The following is a 23306-nucleotide window of genomic DNA, read 5'->3' on the forward strand; positions in this document are numbered from 1 at the left end:
GAACAAGGAGATAGAAAAAGAATGAAGGCAGCACAAAGGCACCAGTAAAAACAAACAAACAAACAAACAAAACCACTATATATTCAAAATAGAGCAAAAGAGAGAGAAGAATTCTAGAAATAAAGTAAGGGGAGTTTTGAGAAGAAGTTTTAAAAACGGTCACACATCATAACGACAGAATGACGGGGAATACATTCCGAGAAAGGCGTCACTGGGCAATTTTGTCTTTGTACAAACATCATGGGAGTGTACTTACACAAACCTAGATGATGTTGCCTACTACACACCCATAGAGCTAGGCTCTATGGGATAGCCTATTCCTCCTAGGTGACAAACCTGTATAGCACGTCACTGTACTGAATCCTGTATGCAACTGTAATACAATGGTAAGTATTTCCATACGTAAAATACCTAAACACAGAAAAGCTACAGTAAAAATACTGTACTATAATCTTCTAGGACCACTGCTGTGTATGTGGTCCTTCATTGACAAAAACATCATTATGCAGTGTATGACTATTTAAAGAGTCATGCTGGTGGGACATGGTGGCTCATGCCTGTGATCCCAGCACTTTGGGAGGCCAAGGCGGGCAGATCACCTGGGGTCAGGAGTTTGAGACCAGCCTGGCCAACATGGTGAAACCCTGTCTCTACTAAAAATTAAACAGGCATAGTGGCACACGGCTGTAGTTCCAGCTACTTGGGACACAGAGGTGGGAAAATCACTTGAACCCAGAAGGTGGGGGTTGCAGAGAGTGGAGATTGTGCCACCGTACTCCCGCCTGGGTGACAGAGCGAGACTCCATCTCAAAGGGGAAAAAAAAAAAAAAAAAAAAAAAAGTCATGCTGTATTAGGTACAGATTTTGGACTTGTCAGCTTCCACAATAGCATATGCCAATTCCTTAACGTCTCCTTCCCTTAACACTCCACTGGTTCTGTTTATTTGCAGAACTCTATTATACTATGCAAATAAAATCTGAAGAACCAGTGAATCAAAGCTATAAGAGACTAGTTCACAAAATATGGTCTCAGGACCCCTGAGGATCCCCAAGGCTCTTAAGGAGTTCATAAAGTCAAACTATGTTTTCATTCTGACACTAAAATGTTGCTTGCTTTTTTCACTGTGCTGATGTGCAAAAGCAAAAATGGGTAAAACCTGACTGATGTCTTAGCATATATCAAGACACTGGTATCACTACTAATGTGTAACTACTGTCATTACCAATATGGTCCTCGTATTCTTTACCACCACTCACAGTGGCAAAAAAAGAAAATGCAGTATTACTTTAAAGTGTCCTTGATAAAGTAGTAATAATTAATTGCATTAAATCTCCACCCATTAGTATACATCTTTTTAATACTCTGTATGATGAAGTGAGAAGTCTGCATAAAGCACTTTTGTTACAATGTACAATGGTTGTCTCAAGGAAAAGATGTGCAATTATTTGAGTCGTGAGTGAACTGGCCCCTTTTTTCACAGAAAAACATTTTCATTTGAAAGAACAAATAATAAAAAAAAACTATAGTTATTCGGACTTGGGTATCTGGCAGGTGTTTTCTAAAAATGAACAAAAATGAGCTTGTCATTTGAAGAAAAACAGCTGATAGTACTTTGCTAATGATAAAATTTGAAGTTTCAACTAAAAGAATTTTGAAAAACATATTTTTGATAGCTTCTTATTAAGGCACTTTCTTTATGAGATCTGTGGTGATATTAACAAATGTGACTTTTCTTTATATTGTATAATGTGCCAAAATTCAGAAGACTGTTTAACCTAGTGACCAATGCATGATGTTACAAAAGTATGCATAAGTAAAAAGATCCTTTCATGTGCAAGTAAGACCAATGGGTTTTAATAAAAGAGAATAAGGCAAGTTACACTAACATGGTTTTAAATTCTTCATTGCTATTATCTTTAAGAAACCACTACTGGTCAAATTTTGGTGCAGTCTTTCAAAGAACATCAACAATTATTTTTGAAAGCTGTTAAAATACTCTTCCCTCTTCCAACTACCTATGCATATGAGGTCAGATTTTCTTCATAAACTTTACATACTTCAACCAGAGCAGCGTATCACAACAGATTGAATACAGATATGAGAATCCAACTGTCTATTAGACCAATATTAAACATATTTGCTAAAGTATAAAACACTATCATTCTCCTTAAAAATTTTTGTATTATAAAATATTTACCCTTAGAAACCCTCATGTTAATGTGTAATGGGTTTATTACTATTTTTAAATTAATCAATGGATACATATTCAAAATTCTGTTTCATTTCTGATGTGGTAAATAGTAATAGAGATAAACAAAAACTCATTAGAGCCAAAAAATTTTTTTAGAAGTTTAAAGGAGTCCAGAGGTTAAACTGTTTGAAAACTGCTGCAACAAGAAAACAATCAGCCTCTCTTAGCTGATGTGAAAGAATGCAGAGTTATCAACTGTCCTTAGATTTCCTGTTTACACCCACTTCAGAGCAGAACCCTCTGACTGACAACTTAATCTGCTTGCAGAATAGCTGGCTGCTCTTTTAGTCTAACCAAAGTTAATACTAAAAGACAGGCAAAAGTTTATACTAAAAAGTAATTTTTAAACTGAGCTGTTAAGTGCTCCTCAAAAATGCCCATTGTAAAGGACATCAAGAATATCAATGATGACCAAGTATTCTCTACATCCCAGTTGGTTAGGGATATGCTTATTTCATAAATTAACAAAGGGCAAAATGATCCTTTTCTAAAAACTTTCCTAAGTGTTCCAAAAGTCCTGATGATTCAAACAATTTTTAAAGGTTCAGTTCAAATTTTTGTATAAAGAAATACAGGGCCAGGCACCTATAATCCCAATACTTTGGGAGGCCAAGGCAGGCAGATCTCTTGAGCTCAGGAGCTCAACCCAGCCTGGTCAACATGGCGAAACCCTGTCTCTACAAAAAAAAAAAAAAAAAAAAAAAAAGACATAAATGAGCCGAGTGTGCTGGCTCACGCCTGTAGTATTCTCAGCTATTAGGAAGGCTGAGGTGGGAGGATCTTTTAAGCTTGAAAAGCGGAGGTTGCAGTGAGCCAAGATCACGCCACTGCACTCCAGCTTGGGTGACAGAGCAAGAGACCCTGTCTCCAAAAAAAAAAAAAAAAAAAAGAAGTGTGCTAATAATCGGTGAAAGGGAAATGTCACGACTTGTTTTGAGGTTTTAACTTTCTTTTCTAACACCCTCAAATGCCTTCTGTACTGTATCGAAACCATAGATGACAGGTTACCATTGCTATTCTCATAGACATCTGAGTAAAAATCAAAACAGCCTGAGTATTTTCTTTTCCATCCTCAAATATTTCCCTTTGTAATTACTCCACTATTTATCTAAATCAGCAATTCATATTACAGGTTTGGTCCACTCTATTGCCATACCATTTCTCTCCTAGGTCAGCTATTCCAAATGTCATGTTACATCCAACTACCACCTGTCTTCCACTTAATTATTATTATTTTTACTTTTCCATAGGTTATTGGGGTACAGGTGGTATCTGGTTACATGAGTAAGTTCTTTAGCGGTGATTTGTGAGACCCTGGTGCACCCATCTCTAGAGCAGTATACACTGCACGATATATGTTGTCTTCTGTCTTCCACTTGAAAGGAAGATTTAAGGGGATTGGGGGAGGATATCTGATCATTTACTGAGTCCAAAAGAAATTGCTATAACACAATTATTTAGTAATGTTTTAAAAATAGATTCTACAATTACTTTTTCCAAAAATATCTTTAAAGGTATTTTTTAGCCTATGTGTAATTTTATTTTACTTTTTTGCCTTGATATTTTCCAATATATGAGTAATTTTAATTTTCACAAAGGATGCTAGGCAGTACATCTGTGAAATGGATATGCTCAGTCAGTCCAAAGTTCACTACTAATATACTTAACCCTACTGAGCTGTATCATAAAAATGTTAAGATGGTAACATTAATGGTATTTGGGTTTCTTTAACCAAAAAAGAAAAACAATTAACTTACGTATTTTAAATAGGTGAATTTTATGGCACGTGAATTATATCTCAAAGAAGCTGTTATTGGACAAAAGAAGCGGAGGTTTGTCCCTGATCAGTTAAAAAAAAAAAGTTTACTATTAAAATAGTATTGATAATACTGACTAAATGACAATTTTTCAGAGAAAATAAGGGGGAAATTTTATACAGATAAATATGTATAGCATTATTATTTTTTAAATGTCTTAATACAAATAATTAAAATATTTTGTTTCACAAGTGATTTAAAGCCTAACATCTATATATTCCATAAAACGCGAGTTTTGTCCAGAGGTCAATAATATCTTCCAGCTAACAGAGTGGCATTTCAGGCTAATAATGTTTTAACACTGCATTCAAAACCAAAAGATAGTATTTCCAATCACCTGATATTTCAAACAGTGAAAACAGACAACTTACAATAGATAACTGAAAAAAGATCAATTCAGCACTGGCAGGAAATAGGTCTGAATATCAAAGTAGATTTTTCCAAAAAAAAAAAAACAAAAAAACAGAGACTTTTTAAATCAGCATGTAGCTCTGCAAAATCTCATGACAAAAAAAAAAATCACATGGTAAGAAATGAAACAGTCGAAGATGAAAAGCATCTTCACTGTTGCAATTAAAAGCTAAATTTTAGCCAAGTATATTTAAAACATGTACAAGCACAGACAGCCACCAGTATTCACAAGGAGAGGCAAGACAAAGTGACAGTGATCTTTTTGACAAATAAATCGCTTGAAATATTGCATGACTTGCTACACAACACCCTTATTACTTTCAATTTCCAAGTGCAACCAAAAGATGGGTCCAATTATGACATCAATACAAGCTTTCTTTCAAAATGGAATGAAAGAACAGTAAATCCCAGTGGACACCGGAGTTCTGTAGCAGAGATGATGTAATATATAAAAATAGACATCCTTCAACAGAAGCTGAAACTTGGGTAAACAGCACACTGCATACCATTCTCAACTGCCTTGCATGAATTTACAATGCATGCTGTTAATAGCATGAGAAATCATTTTATTTTCTAAACTATTTCCTGATTTACATTTCAATTTCTGTACATACGCTATAGTGCACTTTCCCAATCCATATGAATTAAATCAACATAAATACCTGATTATAACTGCAAGAAAGAGAATTAGTGCCCCCAAAGCAAGAAGGTTGAGACCACTACAGCAGCTTTAACATGCTGCATTTGCCCAGAAATTGCAGCACACAGCACAGTATTGTTACATCCACCTATTGTTCAGAGACTTTTCCACAGGGAGCTTTCTGTAGGATGTTAAAATGCAACATAATCTAGGGTACAGAGGAACTAGTAAATCTGCTGATAATGGGCATGAAAAGCAAAAGATACTTTTGACACCACTCTCCAAAGACTCTTCTGATGAAAACATAAAGTATCAGGCATCCAAACAATAAATTTTAGTAAAATTTGTGGGGGTTTTTATTTGTATGTATATCACTCTCTAACACTCTCTCCACATCCTCTTTTCCATTCTTTATTACCTAATTCAGTTTTCACATTTCTATTTAGCTTTCCTGGATTAAAGAGTAATCTGCTTGAAACTAATCTACCTCAAACTCTCACTCACGTATTTATATTCATATACAGTATGGTCATTATTAAACACTATTGGAATAGAAAGTACTGCCCATAAAGCAAATCATCAGAAATTAATGAATTAGAGCTAAAGTTTTATTTTGAAACATAAATTATTTCTACTTTCTTCCCCCCGAATACCACCTAAATCCCTCACCTTCACTGCACTCCAGCCTGGGCGACAGAGCGAGACTCCGTCTCCAAAAAAAAAAAAAAAAAAAAAATCCCTCACCTTTCATTCTTACTCCAGTTGCCATGTTCTAGCCACCACTTCCATTTCCATTACTTAACCAGGTCCTGTGGTCCCACCTGACCATCCCTGTCCCCAAAATCTATTCCATCTCGGAGCCAGAGTAGTTTATTTAAATGTAAACCTCAGTATGTATGTCACACCTCTGCTTCAGTCTCTTTGTTCTTCCTTACAGTCATGAAAAAGTTCAACTTTCAACATGGCTTTCAAAAACCCTATGACCACTCAGCCTCTAAGTCTTTGAGCAAATAAGATTCTTTCTGTACAAAACATCTTTCTTTGAGCCAAGACATTAAGGTGGTTCATGAAATCATCCCTGACTCCTGTAGGGGCCCTGGGTGTGTACCATTTATTTATCTGTATTCCCTGTGAGACTATAAGGGCAAAGGGAGCGCAGATTCTCCTGTGTTGCAGACTTTCATATTCTAGAGCCTGGGACAGACCTGAAGCATGGTGGGCACTCAATGAATATGTGTTAAATGACCAAAAATATATAAATGAAAATATTGAGCTTTTCTCTCTATGAACAAGAAATAAAATACACAAATTTCCTGAAACTCCATCCCATTATAATTCACAGAGACACTGATAATAATATTGAAGACAAGTCTTCAGGTCCAATTAAGCAAACAAATGCTTGATAAATTTATGTTTTAAAAGGACAAAAAATGTTAAGAGAACTAAGAAATTTCCTCTGTATTTGCATAATTTCATATATATGTACATAAACAGATTTTTAAATATCATCATATAAATTATAGCCAGGTGTGATATCATATAAACTGAAGGTAAAATCTGAAGTCCTTAAATATTCTAGGAAATTTACTAGCTATACAAGTCATTGATACATTACCCAAAACATATCCTCTTATTTTAAGTAGCAAATACTGAGTCACACCTAATAAATAATAAATGACAAGGCAAATACAGGACATGAGTAAAAATATTGCCTACTTCTTATTTAAGAACATAACTCAAGTCAAAAAGCCTAAATGTCAAATAAATGTGCACGATCACGGAAACTAAATGCTGTAATGTTTTCATTTGTTTCAATAGCTAAATGATTTTTGAAACGAACCAAAACTACCAAGGAGTCTTTTTTTTTTTTTTTTTTTTTTTTTTGAGACGGAGTCTCGCTCTGACGCCCCGGCTGGAGTGCAGTGGCCGGATCTCAGCTCACTGCAAGCTCCGCCTCCCGGATTCACGCCATTCTCCTGCCTCAGCCTCCCCAGTAGCTGGGACTACAGGCGCCCGCCACCTCGCCCGGCTAATTTTTCGTATTTTTTAGTAGAGACGGGGTTTCATCGGGTTAGCCAGGATGGTCTCGATCTCCTGACCTCATGATCCGCCCGTCTCGGCCTCCCAAAGTGCTGGGATTACAGGCTTGAGCCACCGCGCCCGGCCAGGAGTCTTTAACTGAAGGAGAAATCAACTTAACTCTTATCTCAAAAGAAATAGTGACTTCAGAGATATTTAAGATATATTCTAGGAATGGTTACATCTTATACACCCATTGTAAGAAACAGAATTTGTCTTATATTATTATACATATTATATATTAATATGTGTAATATATATTTAAATACTATATAGTTTTAAATAATATATATTTAAAACTAACAACCTTAGTTTTAAAATGAGACTGATTTTCATAAGCCTCATATATGAATCAATCTTATTACCTTGCTGCCACACTTTAAAAATATTATATTATCACTGACTACAACAAAAATTATTTCCATAAAGTTTAATATTATATGGCATTCAACTTACATTATATTAATTTAATCTTATGTAGTATTTTCCATTACTTTTGCACATTCTCTCTAAGAACATTAAGCCTCATCTACTGGAAAATTCAGTGTACCTTTATGAAACAGTACTCTGGAGTGTATATTCACATTGCAGAAAAGGACTACTAATAAAATGTGTGGGAGATACCCTTTTACACAACCAATGAGTTTTCATCGTTTTAAAATTTTTGCACTGACTGAAACTTTATAAATATGTTTTATTTACACTGTGTTCAAATTCTCCTGATTCAGATTTGTATAAAGTGGAGCCGTATTTTTGGGTAAGCAGGAGTGGGAGTGTGAGGTCAACCAGAACTTTAAAGCATGGAGAACATTTTAATATTGCCACCAGCCTAGGAAGGATGGAAATTATGCAATGTCAGTTGGGACACATAACCTTTACAGTTGGACAAGTTTTCTTCAATCTTTAGTCTAATATTTCTCTGTACAGTTTTCCTCTTTCCAAACTGGAAAAATGGAAGAGCTGCGTTTTTTCCTTATTAAAATCAGGGGAGGGATGGAAGATGATGGAAGAGGAATGTGCCAGCTTCCCACGTCGCTCCAATAAGGTAAAAGTTAAAATGGTCCTTCCTCTCCTCTCCATTTTTAATATGGAATTCAGATTTTCCTACCCACACAAACTTCTAGAATAAATTACTGATCAATACAGAGTAAGCTTGAAACCATGGGTAAAACAAACATAGCTTTTCTTCTCCTGCCCTATTCTGAACCCGGAGACAAGGTAAACTTTACCATCCAAAGTCCCCAGATAGTCTCTTTAGTGATGGACCCCAAATCTTCCAGCCTCTGCCAGGAACCTTATTACCTGCCTCTATAACTACTCACTCTAAGACTGAAAATTCATGCTAAATCTTATTTTTTTGCAATTTTAAATACAGCCTCAATCTCTACTCATCAAAATGTAAGAAAATGCTAATGAAAGCCATCTCCAATCTTCCTTTCTCACTGCATTTTAAAATGCTATTCTCTCTGCAAACTTCATACACTTGCCTTGAAAAATGTCCTGAAAACACACTACATGGACTATGAGTATTCATGTTTCTGAAGAAAATAATTATAATCCATTTTAAACTATTGCGACACATCTAATTTTAAAAAGTGTACATTAAAGTATACATCATAACTCAGTGCATATTTTAAATTCAATTCCAACTTCTAAGTAGGAATTAGACTGGTAATCTATGCTAAAAAAAAAAAAGAGGAAGATCAATATCACATTGATTTACCTTTTAAAATATTATGTTATATGTAAGTGTACACTTTTCAGAGAGAAGCTCAAAACACTGATGTACATAAAACTGTGTACAATTTAAAAATTATTTTATTTAACTTAAAATTTTTAAATTATATAAAAATGTTTTAGATTTATCACATCATTTAAAAATTAGTAGTGCTTCCAAAAAACAATACAGCAATCATGACACCTGTGGCATTTTAATATGTACTCTCTTGTATAGAACATAAAGGAACTGTCTTACTTTAATTTGAAAACTTATACATAAAATTCATACTTTTAGGCAAAGTTACTCTAACAGCCAAAGATATATAGATGATAGATTTCCCCAAAGTGAATAAATTATTCATGATCTTTTCCCTGTACAATGATAAAACACAAGCATAAAATGCTACTAGTTACTTAACCAATTAGTTTTCAGGAATAAATCAGTTTTTCTTCCTTGACTCAAAATTCCCTGATAACCCCAAATGTAATCTAGATCTTCAAAGAACTCACACTGAAAAACATAGATTTTAGTACTTAGTACAGTACTTAGTCATGTACTGGCATGAAAGAAGTGACCAAGGAGATTATTACAGACCTCAATTAAAATGTAGAATGAAATAAAAGCAAGAAACCTTGTTAAAAATAAAGTGCAAATAAGAAAATACAAAGAGATTTTAAACTTTGTTTCCTTTCTAACTAAGCTTTTAAAAAAAAATCTGACTGAAATTTTACCAGTGGCCTCCCAAAATGTTCTCCCATTGGGATTCCTGAACTTTAAAGTTTTCATCTATAGTATTTAAAATGTAAATTTCTAATGAATTTCCCATAAGCTTTCACATAAAAAGGAAAAAAAATCCTTTATGTCTGCCTGCATTTCTCTCTTCATTTTTTTACTTGCAAAGCAGGTTAGTGAAGAATAGTGTTGCATTCATTTTTTTAAGTGCTCCATTCATTTTTAAAAATAAGTAGCTTGCACTTGAATTCTTTCTTCAACATGGACAATCCATCCCCAGGTCTGTATAGATCAAGCAGCCTATTCTACCACCCAAACCACTGATAATTTCAAAGTAAATTAGGGCAAAATACAGAAGGACAAGACCAAGCACAACATACCAATATTATAAATTCATTAGTAACAGTGCAAATTCACACATAAACTTAGGTTAGTGTCAGGAGACCACACACAAATTACAATACCTGAGATTTAGTGCATTCCTTTGAGCCAAAATGAAATGAGTGCCATAAAGGAGGAAAGGAAAAGATGAACATTATCAGACATGCTATATTACATCTGCCAAAATTAAGATAATGTTAAAATTAAGTTAAGAATGATTATACAGAATCAGCTATATGTATAATGCTTCCCATGTTCTTTAGCCATGCACTTGAAATGCACTTGCAATCACTTTAAATCACCTGTGAGGTTGATCATGCAATTCTTTTAAATAAACTTTTTACCCTCAGTCCTTCCCTATTAACCAATTTCCTTCAAAGAGAACTATTTCTGTTAAAAATAAGTAAATATGATGTAGGGGTAATAAAGAATAATTTCTATTTAATTCTTTTTACTATGTGGTATCATATATACAAAACAAAATTTTGCAATCTTCCTACTTTAAAATTATGTATTTATGTAAAATAAATAAATATACGTCATTTTTACACCCCAAAAAGGATGCAATCCTTATGACCATGTTGTTGCCAATCTTAACTCATTTAGTAAAACTAATGCCACATGTCACACATTAGTAAACCAGTATAAGATCCATTAGTAATCAAGCCAAATTTTTCATCCTAGTATTGAATTTTCCCTAAAAGTATCTGCTGGCTAGGTAAGACATTCTTTAAAATCCACTAAAAAAAAAAAAAAAAAAAAAATCTTGTAACAATAAAAGAAATATATATTTTAAAACAAATAATGAAACGGGAGCAGTGTAAGGAAACTGAATGAAGTTTTCCATAAAAGGGGAATCACAGTGGGGTGGGGGTGACAGTTACCAAATGGCCCACCCAACTAAAGTGTGACAAATACGACTATAAGAACAAACAAACCAACTTTAGCACTACATTTTAAATAATCCATACTCCCACTGACTATTTTAGTTTGAAAACTAAACTGGAAAAACAATTCCAAAGCAGAAAAAAATTAGCAATATTAATGCTAGGCTAAAATATTATCTGTGTTGTACTATTAATATGTGTAACTATTTTTAATACATATTTCCTTCTTCCATAATGCTACATCAACCCCAAAAACATTACCTTCTTTTATGGACAATGGTAACAAAAAACCTTTCATGGTTTTTTTAATACTAAGTCTCTCCAATAGACAAAGATGTCTTTGTGATGAGCAAAAAGCAGTCCTTTCCAAATGAGCTCAATGCAATGATTCAACTATGAAATTCATGTTAAACTAAAATACTTCATGGGTAGCAAGAGGAGTAGTCAGATTGCTAGTGGTCAAAACCACATTAAATATTTAAATAAAAAGAGCTCTCTGAGAAATAGAATATATGAAGTGTGGGTATAAGATATATCACTTAAACTTATTAAAAGTTGAGTAAATAATTTTAAGTCTATATACATTTTCCCATGCATTTTGCATTTATACTTATTTGCAGAAAAGAAAACCGTAAACAACTGGGGAATGTAAAACAGTTGTTAATTATCTATTTTTATTTTTTACATTTTTATTTTAAAATTAATTATACATAAAATAACCACTCATTTAATGGTATTACATGCATAAACGATCTTTCGCATTATTATGACCTATCCAGGAATCTAAGCTACTTTGCTCTTGAAAAAACAAAGGAATAAGAAAAATAAGGTTTTAAAGTGACTTTATTGAGATCTTAAACAAAGCACTCATTATCTGTGTCTTGGTTTCCTCAAACATAAAAAGCAGTTTATTTATCAATATTTACGAAATAAATGACAATCAACTGGGTTATGTCTGCCTGCCTTTAAGAGGATCTTTGAACCTATTAGAAATATTTCAGGGCATCTTCACATTGAGATTTTAAAAAGCATTATTTCAAATTATTCTTACTTCATTGCATTAAAAAAATAAATCTCAGATATTCTCACAATGGTATAAAAAACTATGGAAAATAATGCAATTTTTACATATCTACTTTTAAATAGATAGCAGCCATTCGGGTTGGGAGTGAAGGGTGGAGTGCACAGGAGGGGGCTAAAATGTTAGATTAAGGTAAAACAACTTAAAATACTCCAATTACAATTATATGGGCTTATCACAAAGCTGATCTTCAGAGAACAACTTAAGAAATAAAGGAGCTAGCAAAGTCTGTGGACATCTTATTTCAATGTCTTTTAAAAACTAATCATATCATGTTTGCTTCCAGAAAAATCTACTATTTCTTTAATAAATATAAGTTTAAATAATAAATATACTTATTTTATATTTATTAATAGAATAAAAATAAATATTTAAGTATATTTAACGTGTGTGTGTATATATATCATTGAAAAGATTTGTCAAAAATTGAAAATTTAAACATCTTTTCATAAAACCCCAACAAAAAAACTAGAAATAAATAAAATGATTATACTCGTATAACTTACCGTGTGATAGCCTCTAGGCAAAGGAGGTTTGCCCATGGGATAAGGATCCACAGTGTCAATAATTGTTTGTCTTTCACCCTTCTGGTTGATTTTTCTAAATCTCCTTCGAGACTGTCTATGGGAAGCTTGACGCTGAAAATATTCTTCATTTTCATCCATATAGTCCACCTGAAATAAAACCCCCCAAAATTTCATTTCTCCAAATGCAACATTTCCTATTAATATTAGATACAGAAAGAAACTTACAGATAACCCATATTCAATCATCTTGCAAAGGACATCTGTAGACAAACTATCTAGACAAACTTCAAGTGTCTCTGAACTTCTCTGGAACTAATTGGTTTTAAGTAACATTTCTTTTATGAGGAGGCATTTTCAGTTCCACTTAGGACAATATGGGTAACTCTTGAATTTCCTGTAGTTTCAAAGGGAAGGATATTTTCAGCAGTCTTTGTACTGATTTATTAGTGAAAGATCTCACAGGATACATTACCACACATTATGAAAGCAACTGCCACACTGTCTTAAGCAACGTGGAAAAAACGAAAACAAAAAAAAAACTGATGGAAATCTGTAAAAACCTCCAAATGACTCAAACACTGCTAACAGAATGGCTTCGGTAGGTTATGCAAGGGTTTCTCCTTCTACTTTCATTCCGTGACTTCAGTTTCTTTTTTTTATAAATAGTGTTGTTTAAAAGTAATTCCTCATTTAAAAACATTTTAGGCTAGGCACAGTTGCTCACGTCTGTAATCCCAGCACTTTGGGAGGCTAAGACGGGTGGATCATGAGGTCAGGAGTTCAAGACCAGCCTGGCCAACATGGTGAAACCCCATCTCTACTAAAGATACAAAAAATTAGCTGGGTGTGGTGGCACATGCCTGTAATTCCAGCTACTCGGGAGGCTTAGGCAGGAGAATTGCTTGAACTCAGGAGGTGGAAGTTACAGTGAGCTGAGATCACGCCATTGCACTCCAAATTGGGCAACAGGGCGAGACTCTGTCTCAAAAAAAAAAAAAAAAAAAAAAAAAAAAAAATTAGAAATGCTGATGAATGAACAGGGAATAAAAGTTACATTAGGTTATTCCTCATGTGACTGCTCATAATGGAGGCATGTTTAGGTTATGTAACTGTTCTCACACCAGCAAACCTAGTAGTTCATGTAGTATCAGCAAGTATAAAATGCTCAATTTTAAAGACTAAAAATCCTTCAGAGAAAACTAAAAGTGGCATTAACAGAGGGCAAAATCTCAAGGAAATATCTTGACTATCTACTGTTGCAAAGTGCTACATAGCTGCCCACATTCTTCTCAACCCTAAATCCTTACTCATAACTATGCTACTTTCTCACTTGAGTACATTTTGTAAAACTTTACCAAATATTTCAGTAAATTTTACAAAAAGTTTGCTAGCTTTGATGAGGAAGTTCTCATTTCTGACGGAATTCCTCTCCTACATCATAGGGAAAAACCCTACATCTTCTCTGAAAACAGACCTACAATTGTTTATCAAATACTTTACTAAACGTGAATAAAGTTTCCATCGTCATCTTTATTTGGTTATCATTTACTTTACAAGATCTTCCTTCCCAGCTAGGATGCTGGATGGGGACAGTAAGAATATCTACTGAATGTCTAGACTGGGAAACTCCCCTTCCACCTCATCTCATTTCTGTGACTAATTTTTTTAAAGGGTACATATTATCCTATCTTAAAATCATTCTTATACAGTAAGAAAAAAGTATGACAGGTTTGGTTTTTAAGCTTCAAGGTTGCTAATATCTATTTTACTAATACGTTCCACGTATAATCTCTCTTTATAAATTTTTAAGTCACAAAATTCCATTAAAAAGAGAGAAAAGATGTCAACAGAGTGTTTAACCAGCATAATAGTCCCCAAATTTTCTTTTAATTACTTCAAAGAATTCAAGTGATTTTCTTGCGTTTTTAAAAATAGTGTTGTTTAAAAAATAATTCCTCATTTAAAACATCTTAGAAACTCTGATGAATGAATTAACAGTGAACAAAGTTCCATTTGGTTATTCCTCACAAACACTCACAGTGGAGGCATGTTTAGATTCCAAAATTGTTCTCACACCAGCAAACCTAGTGATTCATTTAAAGTAAGTCACTCAAACCAATCAAAACTTGGAGAGCTAAAATCCTGCAATCAAGAGATTCTCCCCAAATTTCAATTAAATGGCATTATTATAGACTGAATTACAAAGTACAAAAATCAAACACTTAGCTACTTGTACTTTTTAAAATTTTTTTGCATTTAATTGAATCCTGTAAATAATGAAATATTATGATTATGAACTCAAATTCATAATACAAAGTTGTGAAACAAATATATCTAATGTTATAGAAAATATACAATATTTTCTATTCAACAAAAATCTAATATTATAAGCAGTTTGTAAAAATGCCTTTATTTCATGCAATTTTTCAGGAGAAAAATAGTCCTCACAAGTAATACTCTTACCACAATCATCTCAGAAGGCTCTAAAACAATGCATTCACAGCCACGCCTAAAACTTCCTGCAGAACGCTTGCCAAAACTAGAAAGAAAGAAAAAAAAAAAAATCAATGAGGACAACCTCAGAGATTTAAGTAATATGAATTGGGAACATAAGCCAAACTTCCAGATAAATAAAAATTAAAAACAATTACAAAAAGTACACCTTGGAGAAAGTGAACTATCTTTAATAATTTCCACAGAATGAAAAGAAAGCATGCAAATTCTTAAGTTTCAGTCATAGATTTTTCTGGAAAATTCTAACAATATTTTCAAATTAATGATGTAAGAAAAGGAGAATTATTAGCATGGGTGAGTTTTCTGTTAGGTTATTTTAAATCATCCTCAGGTGAACTTTGAGAATATTCCAGTAGGGATGGAAAATGTCTCAGTGGCAAACTATAGAAATGTCCCAAAGAAGTATAAAATGCATGTACATGTAATTCTCTTCACAACTTGCTTAGGTTAAACTCTTTTTTCACCTAAAAAGTGTATTTATTTTCCTAAATTTTCAAATCAACTTATTTTAAATGTTTTAAGAAAAACATACTCAACTTAAAACTTTATTTTTATGATAAACTGATTTCAGCTGATGTACTACTGAAAGCTCATTCCTCCTGAGAACTCTGCATGAGTGAACACAGACATAGCACCTTTGCCTTATCTGTGGTGAATACCCACGTTAACACCGGAGAAGATTTATTGTTTCTGACATAGGGATATGCAAACTAGAATCAAGAACAGAGAATTCCAGTGAAGCTCTCTTTGTTAATGTGACACCTCACTCATTCACAAAAGTATTTCTTTCCTTCCATTTAACATGAACTTTTAAAAAATTATTATTATACTTTAAGTTCTAGGGTACATGTGCACAACGTGCAGGTTTGTTACATATGTATACATGTGCCACGTTGGTGTGTTGCACCCATTAACTTGTCATTTACATTAGGTATATCTCCTAATGCTGTCCCTCCCCCCTACCCCACGACAGTCCCTGGTGTGTGATGTTCTCCTTCCTGTGTCAAAGTGTTCTCATTGTTCAATTCCCACCTATGAGCGAGAACACGCGGTGTTTGTTTCTGTTCTTATGATAGTTTGCTCAGAATGATGGTTTCCACCTTCATCCATGTACCTACAAAGGACATGAACTCATCCTTTTTTATGGCTGCATAGTATTTCATGGTGCATACGTGCCACATTTTCTTAATCCAGTCTATCACTGATGGAAATTTGGATTGGTTCCAAGTCTCTGTTATTGTGAATAGTGCCGCAATATACATACATGTGCATGTGTCTTTATAGCAGCATGATTTATAATCCTTTGGGTATATACCCAGTAATGGGATGGCTGGGTCAAATGGTATTTCTAGTTCTAGATCCTTGAGGAATCGCCACACTGTCTTCCACAATGGTTGAACTAGTTTACAGTCCCACCAACAGTGTAAAAGTGTTCCTATTTCTCCACATCCTCTCCAGCACCTGTTTTTTCCTGACTTTTTAATGATCGCCATTCTAACTAGTGTGAGATGGTATCTCATTGTGGTTTTGATTTGCATTTCTCTGATGGCCAGTGATGATGAGCACTTTTTCATGTGTCTGCTGGCTGCATAAATGCCTTCTTTTGAGAACTGTCTGTTCATATCCTTTGCCCACTTTTTGATGGGGTTGTTTTTTTCTTGTAAATTTGTTTGAGTTCTTTGTAGATTCTGGATATTAGCCCTTTGTCAGGTGAGTAGATTGCAAAAATTTTCTCCCATTCTGTAGGTTTCCTGTTCACTCTGATGGTAGTTTCTTTTGCTGTGCAGAAGCTCTTTAGTTTAATTAGGTCCCATTTGTCAATTCTGGCTTTTGTTGCCATTGTTTTTGGTGTTTTAGACATGAAGTTCTCGCCTATGCCTATGTCCTGAATGGTATTGCCTAGGTTTTCTTCTTGGGTTTTTATGGTTTTAGGTCTAACATTTAAGTCTTTAATCCATCTTGAATTAATTTTTGTATGAGGTGTAAGGAAGGGATCCAGTTTCAGCTTTCTATATATGGCTAGCCAGTTTTCCCAGCACCATTTATTAAATAGGGAATCCTTTCCCCATTTCTTATTTTTGTCTAGTTTGTCAAAGATCAGATGGTTGTAGATGTGTGGTATTATTTCTGAGGGTTCTGTTCTGTTCCATTGGTCTATATCTCTGTTTTGGTACCAGTACCATGCTGTTTTGGTTACTGCAGACTTGTAGTATAGTTTGAAGTCAGGTAGCGTGATGCCTCCAGCTTTGTTCTTTTGACTTAGGATTGTTTTGGCAATGTGGGCTCTTTTTTGGTTCCATATGAACTTTAAAACAGTTTTTTCCAATGCTGTGAAGAAAGTCATTGGTAGCTTGATGGGGATGGCATTGAATCTATAAATTACCTTGGGCAGTATGGCCAGTTTCACGATATTGATTCTTCCTATTCATGATCATGGAATGTTCTTCCATTTGTTTGTGTCCTCTTTTATTTCGTTGAGCAGTGGTTTGTAGTTCTCCTTGAAGAGGTCCTTCACATCCCTTGTAAGTTGGATTTCTAGGTATTTTATTCTCTTTGAAGCTATTGTGAATGGGAGTTCACTCATGATTTGGCTCTCTATTTGTCTGTTATTGGTGTATAAGAATGCTTGTGAATTTTGCACATTGATTTTGTATCCTGAGACTTTGCTGAAGTTGCTTATTAGCTTAAGGAGATTTGGGGCTGAGATGATGGGGTTTTCTAAATATACAATCATGTCATCTGCAATCAGGGACAATTTGACTTCCTCTTTTCCTAATTGAATACCCTTTCTTTCTCCTGCCTGACTGCCCTGGCCAGAATTTCCAACACTATGTTGAACAGGAGTGGTGAGAGAGGGCATCCCTGTCTTGTGCCAGTTTTCAAAGGGAAGGCTGCCAGTTTTTGCCCATTCAGGACTTAACTTTTTTTTTTTTTTTTTAAAGAGACAGGGTCTCACTCCATCACCCAAGCCACAGTACAGCGGCACAATCACAGCCCACTGTAGTCTTGAACTCCTGGACTCAAGCAACCCTCCTACCTTACCTCAGACTCCCAAGTACCTGGGACTACAGGTGCATACCACCATACATGCCTTTTTTTTTTTTATTTTTTTTTTTATTTTTGTAGAGACAAAGTCTAGCTATGTTGCCCAGGTTGGTCTTGAACTTAGGGCCACAATCAATTTTCCCTCCTCGGCCTCCCAAAATTCTGGGATTACAGGTGTGAGCTACCACCACTGGCCTAATATTAAAATTTTTGTCAATCATATTTAATAAACTTATCTTTAAGAAAAAATGCTTTAAAATTCTACCAAAAAACTATTTCACTGAACAATTTTTTCCAAGTTAATTAGGCACTGTGACGGACTCCTATGGAAATTCTTGTTCCATTTATAATCCTCTTTATATCATAGTAATACACATGTTTCAAGTATTAGGAGCCAAGTCACGTAAGAGGAAGAAAATAGAAAAGCCAATATCGTCATTCTATCGTCTGCAATCTCTAGCAAACTATCTTCACCACATCATACGATAAATTTTATTTGTTTACAGGTTTATTAGGTTAGACTAGGCCATCACTTAAGTCATTTTCCTTAACAATAATTATTTGATTGTTAAAGATAATTAAGTCCTTTTCCAAAATCATTTCTGGCCAGACGCGATGGCTCATGCTTATAATCCCAGCATTTTGGAAGCCTGAGGAGGGATGATCACTTGAGCCCAGGAGTTCGAGACTAGCTTGGGCAACATGGTGAAATCCTGTCTCTACTAAAAATACGAAAATTAGCCAGGTATGGTGGTGTGAGCCTGTAGTCCCTGCTACTCAGGAAGTTGAGATGGGAGGATCACTTGAGCATGGGAGGCAGAGGTTGCAGTGAGCCAAGAATGTGCCACTGCACTCTAGCCCGGGCAACAGAGTAAAACCTGCCTTGAAAACAAGAAAACGTTTCCATGAAAATCAAAACCAGCATCATGTTTAACATATTTGAAAAAAAATTTTTAATGTTCATATATACAGTCACACATATATGCCCACAGAAACATACACATTGGAGTACTTTTAAGTGAAAAAATTTGCCAGAAACAACATAATAAATCTATTTTCATGTTACTTCTCATACAATTTAAAGGATCTGAATTTTTAAACATTTCTTTTAGCTTACAATTAAATACAACTGAAATTCCATAACTCTTCAATATACACAAAAATTTGAGTTTCTGAATCTACCTATTTGCAATTTAATTTTTTTAAATGAAGCTTACAATTATGCACTACAAATTAATAAATAATCTCAATGTGTGAGTAAAATATCTGGCAGGTTACAGACCTAGACAAGTTTATAAATATACTGGTCTAATGTTTATCCATTTTTAAATGTAACATAGTAAAAAATCATAAATGTTTGTAAAGTATACACTGTTCATATAATAGTTGATACAAAAATACATGCTAGAATTGTTTACAAATTTTAGCAACAAAAAGTGTTAATGTTCACATAAATAAACTATATAACTGTTAATTATTTTATATATAAATATAGTACCATCTTCCCCACTCCAGGATTTAGGGTGCAAATCCTCTTACCAATTAGTCATTCATTCAACAGAACTTTATGGCTGGGAAGTCACACTTCAAGTTGCACTAGCACACTATTACTTTGGGGATGAAAAGTTTAAATTTCCTAAAACGTGCTCTACAAAAATATTTCCATGAGAGTTTTTCAGAGAGTCAATTGCACTAGAGCCTGATGAAACATTTTCAACTACAAAAAGACTCGAGTTCTACAAAGCGTCACAAAGACGGGAACACGAGAAACTGCAGACTTTCCATCAGATATATTTATTGAAAAAGCTGAATGGAAAAAGCAATGTGCACAGAACACACATTAGCAAGGGAGAATATATTATTTCATTTATTCAACAATCTATTTTTTCAAACACAGCCAGGAATGCAGAAAGGAAGAGCAGCCTCGAAAGAGCCAAAGAGTAGGTCATGAGTGCACACGCTAGGCCTGATGAGTGACAAAGCCTCTGAGCTCTCTCACAGAGATGATGTGCTCTTAGCTCACAAACCAGAAGCTGTAAGGTTGGAAGAAACACACAAAGCAATGAAAAAAAAAAAAAAAAGTTAGCTAGAAATTAAGTCCACAAGTTACTTTTGCTTCTGCTCTCTGATTCTTTGAAACAATAAATACATAAATAAAAGTAAATAAATATGATTATTTACAACATTTTCAAAAATATTTGGCCAAGTTCTATACAAATAAACTGAAGAAATTCAGCTCTGGAAAATAAGTACAGACTTAAAAAAGGCAACAGATGAAGATGTGTAGGAGATAAAGTACCTCATTGACAATATAATGAACAATCCTTTTAAATATTTTAGATTACTGAGTGGAAAAAAATGGTGCAAAATCTTCAGGACTGCAAATAACAAATACACTTTGAGAAAGTAAAACACAAAACCAAAACAGTAAGAATAAAGTACAAGACATTTTATAAAGTGTGAGTGCAGGAAAGCCACAGAGGATCCAGTGCGCACAATGAAATGCTCTACACTGAAAAGGTGATCAAATGCACACAGTATTTAATATTATATTAAACAACAGGTTCTCAGTTTTCAGTTAAAAGTTATTAAAAAAAACGAAGTCTTTGAATGCATTAGCACAGCAAGATGCTTACACAACAAGTAAAATTATAAACAAAGACAAAACTATGAAATGATGGACACACAAGGAAAGAATCAAAAACAATAATTACAATACATGCCCTTATAGAAAAATCAAATCTATAAAAGGGTATTACCCTGGAAGAGTTTCTAAGGGGAAATACACAGAACTGAAAAATTTCTCACAAAAAATTCAGGGAATCCAAAGGGCTTTCCAAAAGACCAGATGCATAAATTAAGATAACTTTTCATAGGCTGGGCACGGTGGCTCATGCCTGTAATCCCAGCACTTTGGAAAGCCGAGATGGAAAGATCACTTGAGGTTAGGAGTTTGAGACCAGCCTAGCCAACATGGTGAAACCCCATCTCTACTAAAAATACAAAAGTTAGCTAGGCATAATGGCAGGCACCTGTAATCCTAACTACTCAGGAGGCTGAGGTAGGAGAATCACTTGAACTCAGGAGATGGAGGTTGCAGTGAGTTGAGATTGCACCACTGCACTTCAGCCTGGGTAACAGAGCAAGACTCAGTCTCAAAAATAATAATAATAGGCCGGGAATGGTGGCTCATGCCTATAATTCCAGCACTTTCGGAGGCTGAGGCAGGCAGATCACCTGAGGTCGGGAAGTCACACTTCAAGTTGCACTTCACACTTCAAGTCACACTTCAAGTCCAATAAATGGCGTGAACCCAGGAGGCAGAGCTTGCAGTAAGCCGAGATCGCACCACTCATTCCAGCCTGGGCAACAGAGCAAGACTCCGTCTCAAAAAAAAAAAAAAAAAAAAAAAAATTAGCCAGGCATGGTGGCATGCACCTGAAGTCCCAGCTACTCGGGAGGCCGAGGCAGAAGAATCACTTGAACCCGGAAGGCAGAGGTTGCAGTGAGCGAGATCACGCCACTACACTCCAGCCTGCATGATAGAGCAAGATTCCGTCTCAAAATAATAATAATAATAATAATAATAATAATTCATTAAGTCCTATTACACCAGCTAAAAGCCAGTATCCCTTAAGTTTCTAAAATAATCATTTTTAAAAGACTTAGAAATAATTTAGAAAAAAATACAATTAAAGAAATTGGGTAACTTAAATGTACACCTACGATCCTTGATCAAAAATCAGGAGTTGGTAAGGATTGCTCTAAACCATGTGACTACATTCTGATCCAAATGTGATTACATCCTGTTCCTTGGTGCCACTGTCAGAAATGGACTCTTAACACTGTCAAATACAGCACTGTTTTTGTTTTTTTTTTAGTAAGTCTTATAATAAACTACATAAGGTGATCTACAGATTCAACATACCCTCTATCAAAATTAGACTAGTCTTTTTTACAGAAATGAAAAAACTGGTCGTAAAATTCATATGGAAATTGGGTGGGCCCTAATTTGCCAAGAAAATCTTGAAAAAGAACAAAGTCAGAGGACTCACACTTCCCAATTTCAAAATTTACTACAAAGCTATAGTAATCAAAACAGTGTGGTACTTAGGCCAAAAGGACAGAAGTAGGAGTCCAGAAATCAACTCATACATCAATGGCCAATTGATTTTTTTGTGTGTGAGTGTTAAATTAACAGGACTTTTTTTTCCTTATGTTTTCTTTTTTTTAAAAAATTTTTTATTTCCACAGGTTATTGGGGAACAGGTGGCACTTGGTTATATAAGTTCTTTAGTGGTGATTTGTGAGATTTTGGTGCACCCACCACCCAAGCAGTATACGCTGCACCCAATTTGTAGTCTTTTATCCCTCACCCCCTTCTCACACTTCCCCCATGAGTCCCCAAAATCCATTGTGTCATTCTTATGCCTCTGTATCCTCATAGATTAGTTCCCACTTATGAGTGAGAACATATGATGTTTGGTTTTCCATTTCTGAGTTACTTCACTCAAAATAATAGTCTCCAGTCTCATCTAGGTTACTGCAAATGATTGACCAGTTGGTTTTTGATAAGGATGTCATATCTGTTCAATGGGAGGAGAACAGAGTCTTCAACAAATGGTGGTGGGATTATTGGCTTTCACATGAAAAAGAATGAAATTGGACCCCTACTGCACACCACAGACAAAAATTAACTCGAAATGAATCAACAAGCTAAATATAAGAGCCAAAAGTAAACTCTTAGTAAAAGCATAGGATTAAATCCTCATGACCTTGGAGTTGGCAATAGATTCCTAGCTCTGGAAAATAAAAGCATGAGGAGCAGGAGAATAAACACAGATCAACTGAATTTCATCCTAATTAAAAAATGTGTATCAAAGGGCCTTAACTGAAAAGGCAACCTGCAGAATAAGAAAGTATTTGCAAATCACATATCTGATAAAGATTCAATATTCAAAATACATAAAAAATTCTTAAACAACAAAAAGACAACCCAATGTAAACTTGACAAAGGACTTACATAGGCATTTCTCCAGAGAAGATACACAAAGAGCTGATACACACATGAAAAGGTCCTCAGCATCTTTAGTCATCAGAGAAAAGCAAATCAAAACCACAGTAAGATACCATTTCACACCTGAAGCACATGCAAATGAGATACCAGGATGGCTACAATTTTTTACTATTTCCCTTTTTTAAGAAAGCAAAAAGAAAGAA

The 23306-nt window shown here is 34.6% G+C and overlaps 1 protein-coding gene across 11 annotated transcripts in view; it reads right to left on the minus strand.

Moving 5' to 3' along the window:
• RAPGEF2 (Rap guanine nucleotide exchange factor 2) overlaps positions 1-23306 on the minus strand; it is a 211577-nt gene that overhangs the window by 101801 nt on the left and 86470 nt on the right. For 8 of the 11 annotated variants that reach the window (XM_031664192.1, XM_021938903.2, XM_021938907.2 and 5 more), the window contains 3 exons: positions 14991-15066; positions 12507-12674; positions 10116-10133 (listed from right to left, as the gene is read on the minus strand). In XM_031664192.1, coding sequence (XP_031520052.1) covers positions 10116-10133; positions 12507-12674; positions 14991-15066 — 262 coding nt within the window. Of the gene's footprint in view, positions 1-10115; positions 10134-12506; positions 12675-12752; positions 13273-14990; positions 15067-23306 lie in introns of those variants that run through there. The other 3 variants (XM_031664190.1, XM_031664195.1, XM_021938908.2) reach the window with 2 other exon arrangements.

Source organism: Papio anubis, chromosome 3, assembly GCF_008728515.1.
Source record: "Papio anubis isolate 15944 chromosome 3, Panubis1.0, whole genome shotgun sequence".
In the NCBI taxonomy this organism is placed as follows: Eukaryota; Metazoa; Chordata; class Mammalia; order Primates; family Cercopithecidae; genus Papio; species Papio anubis.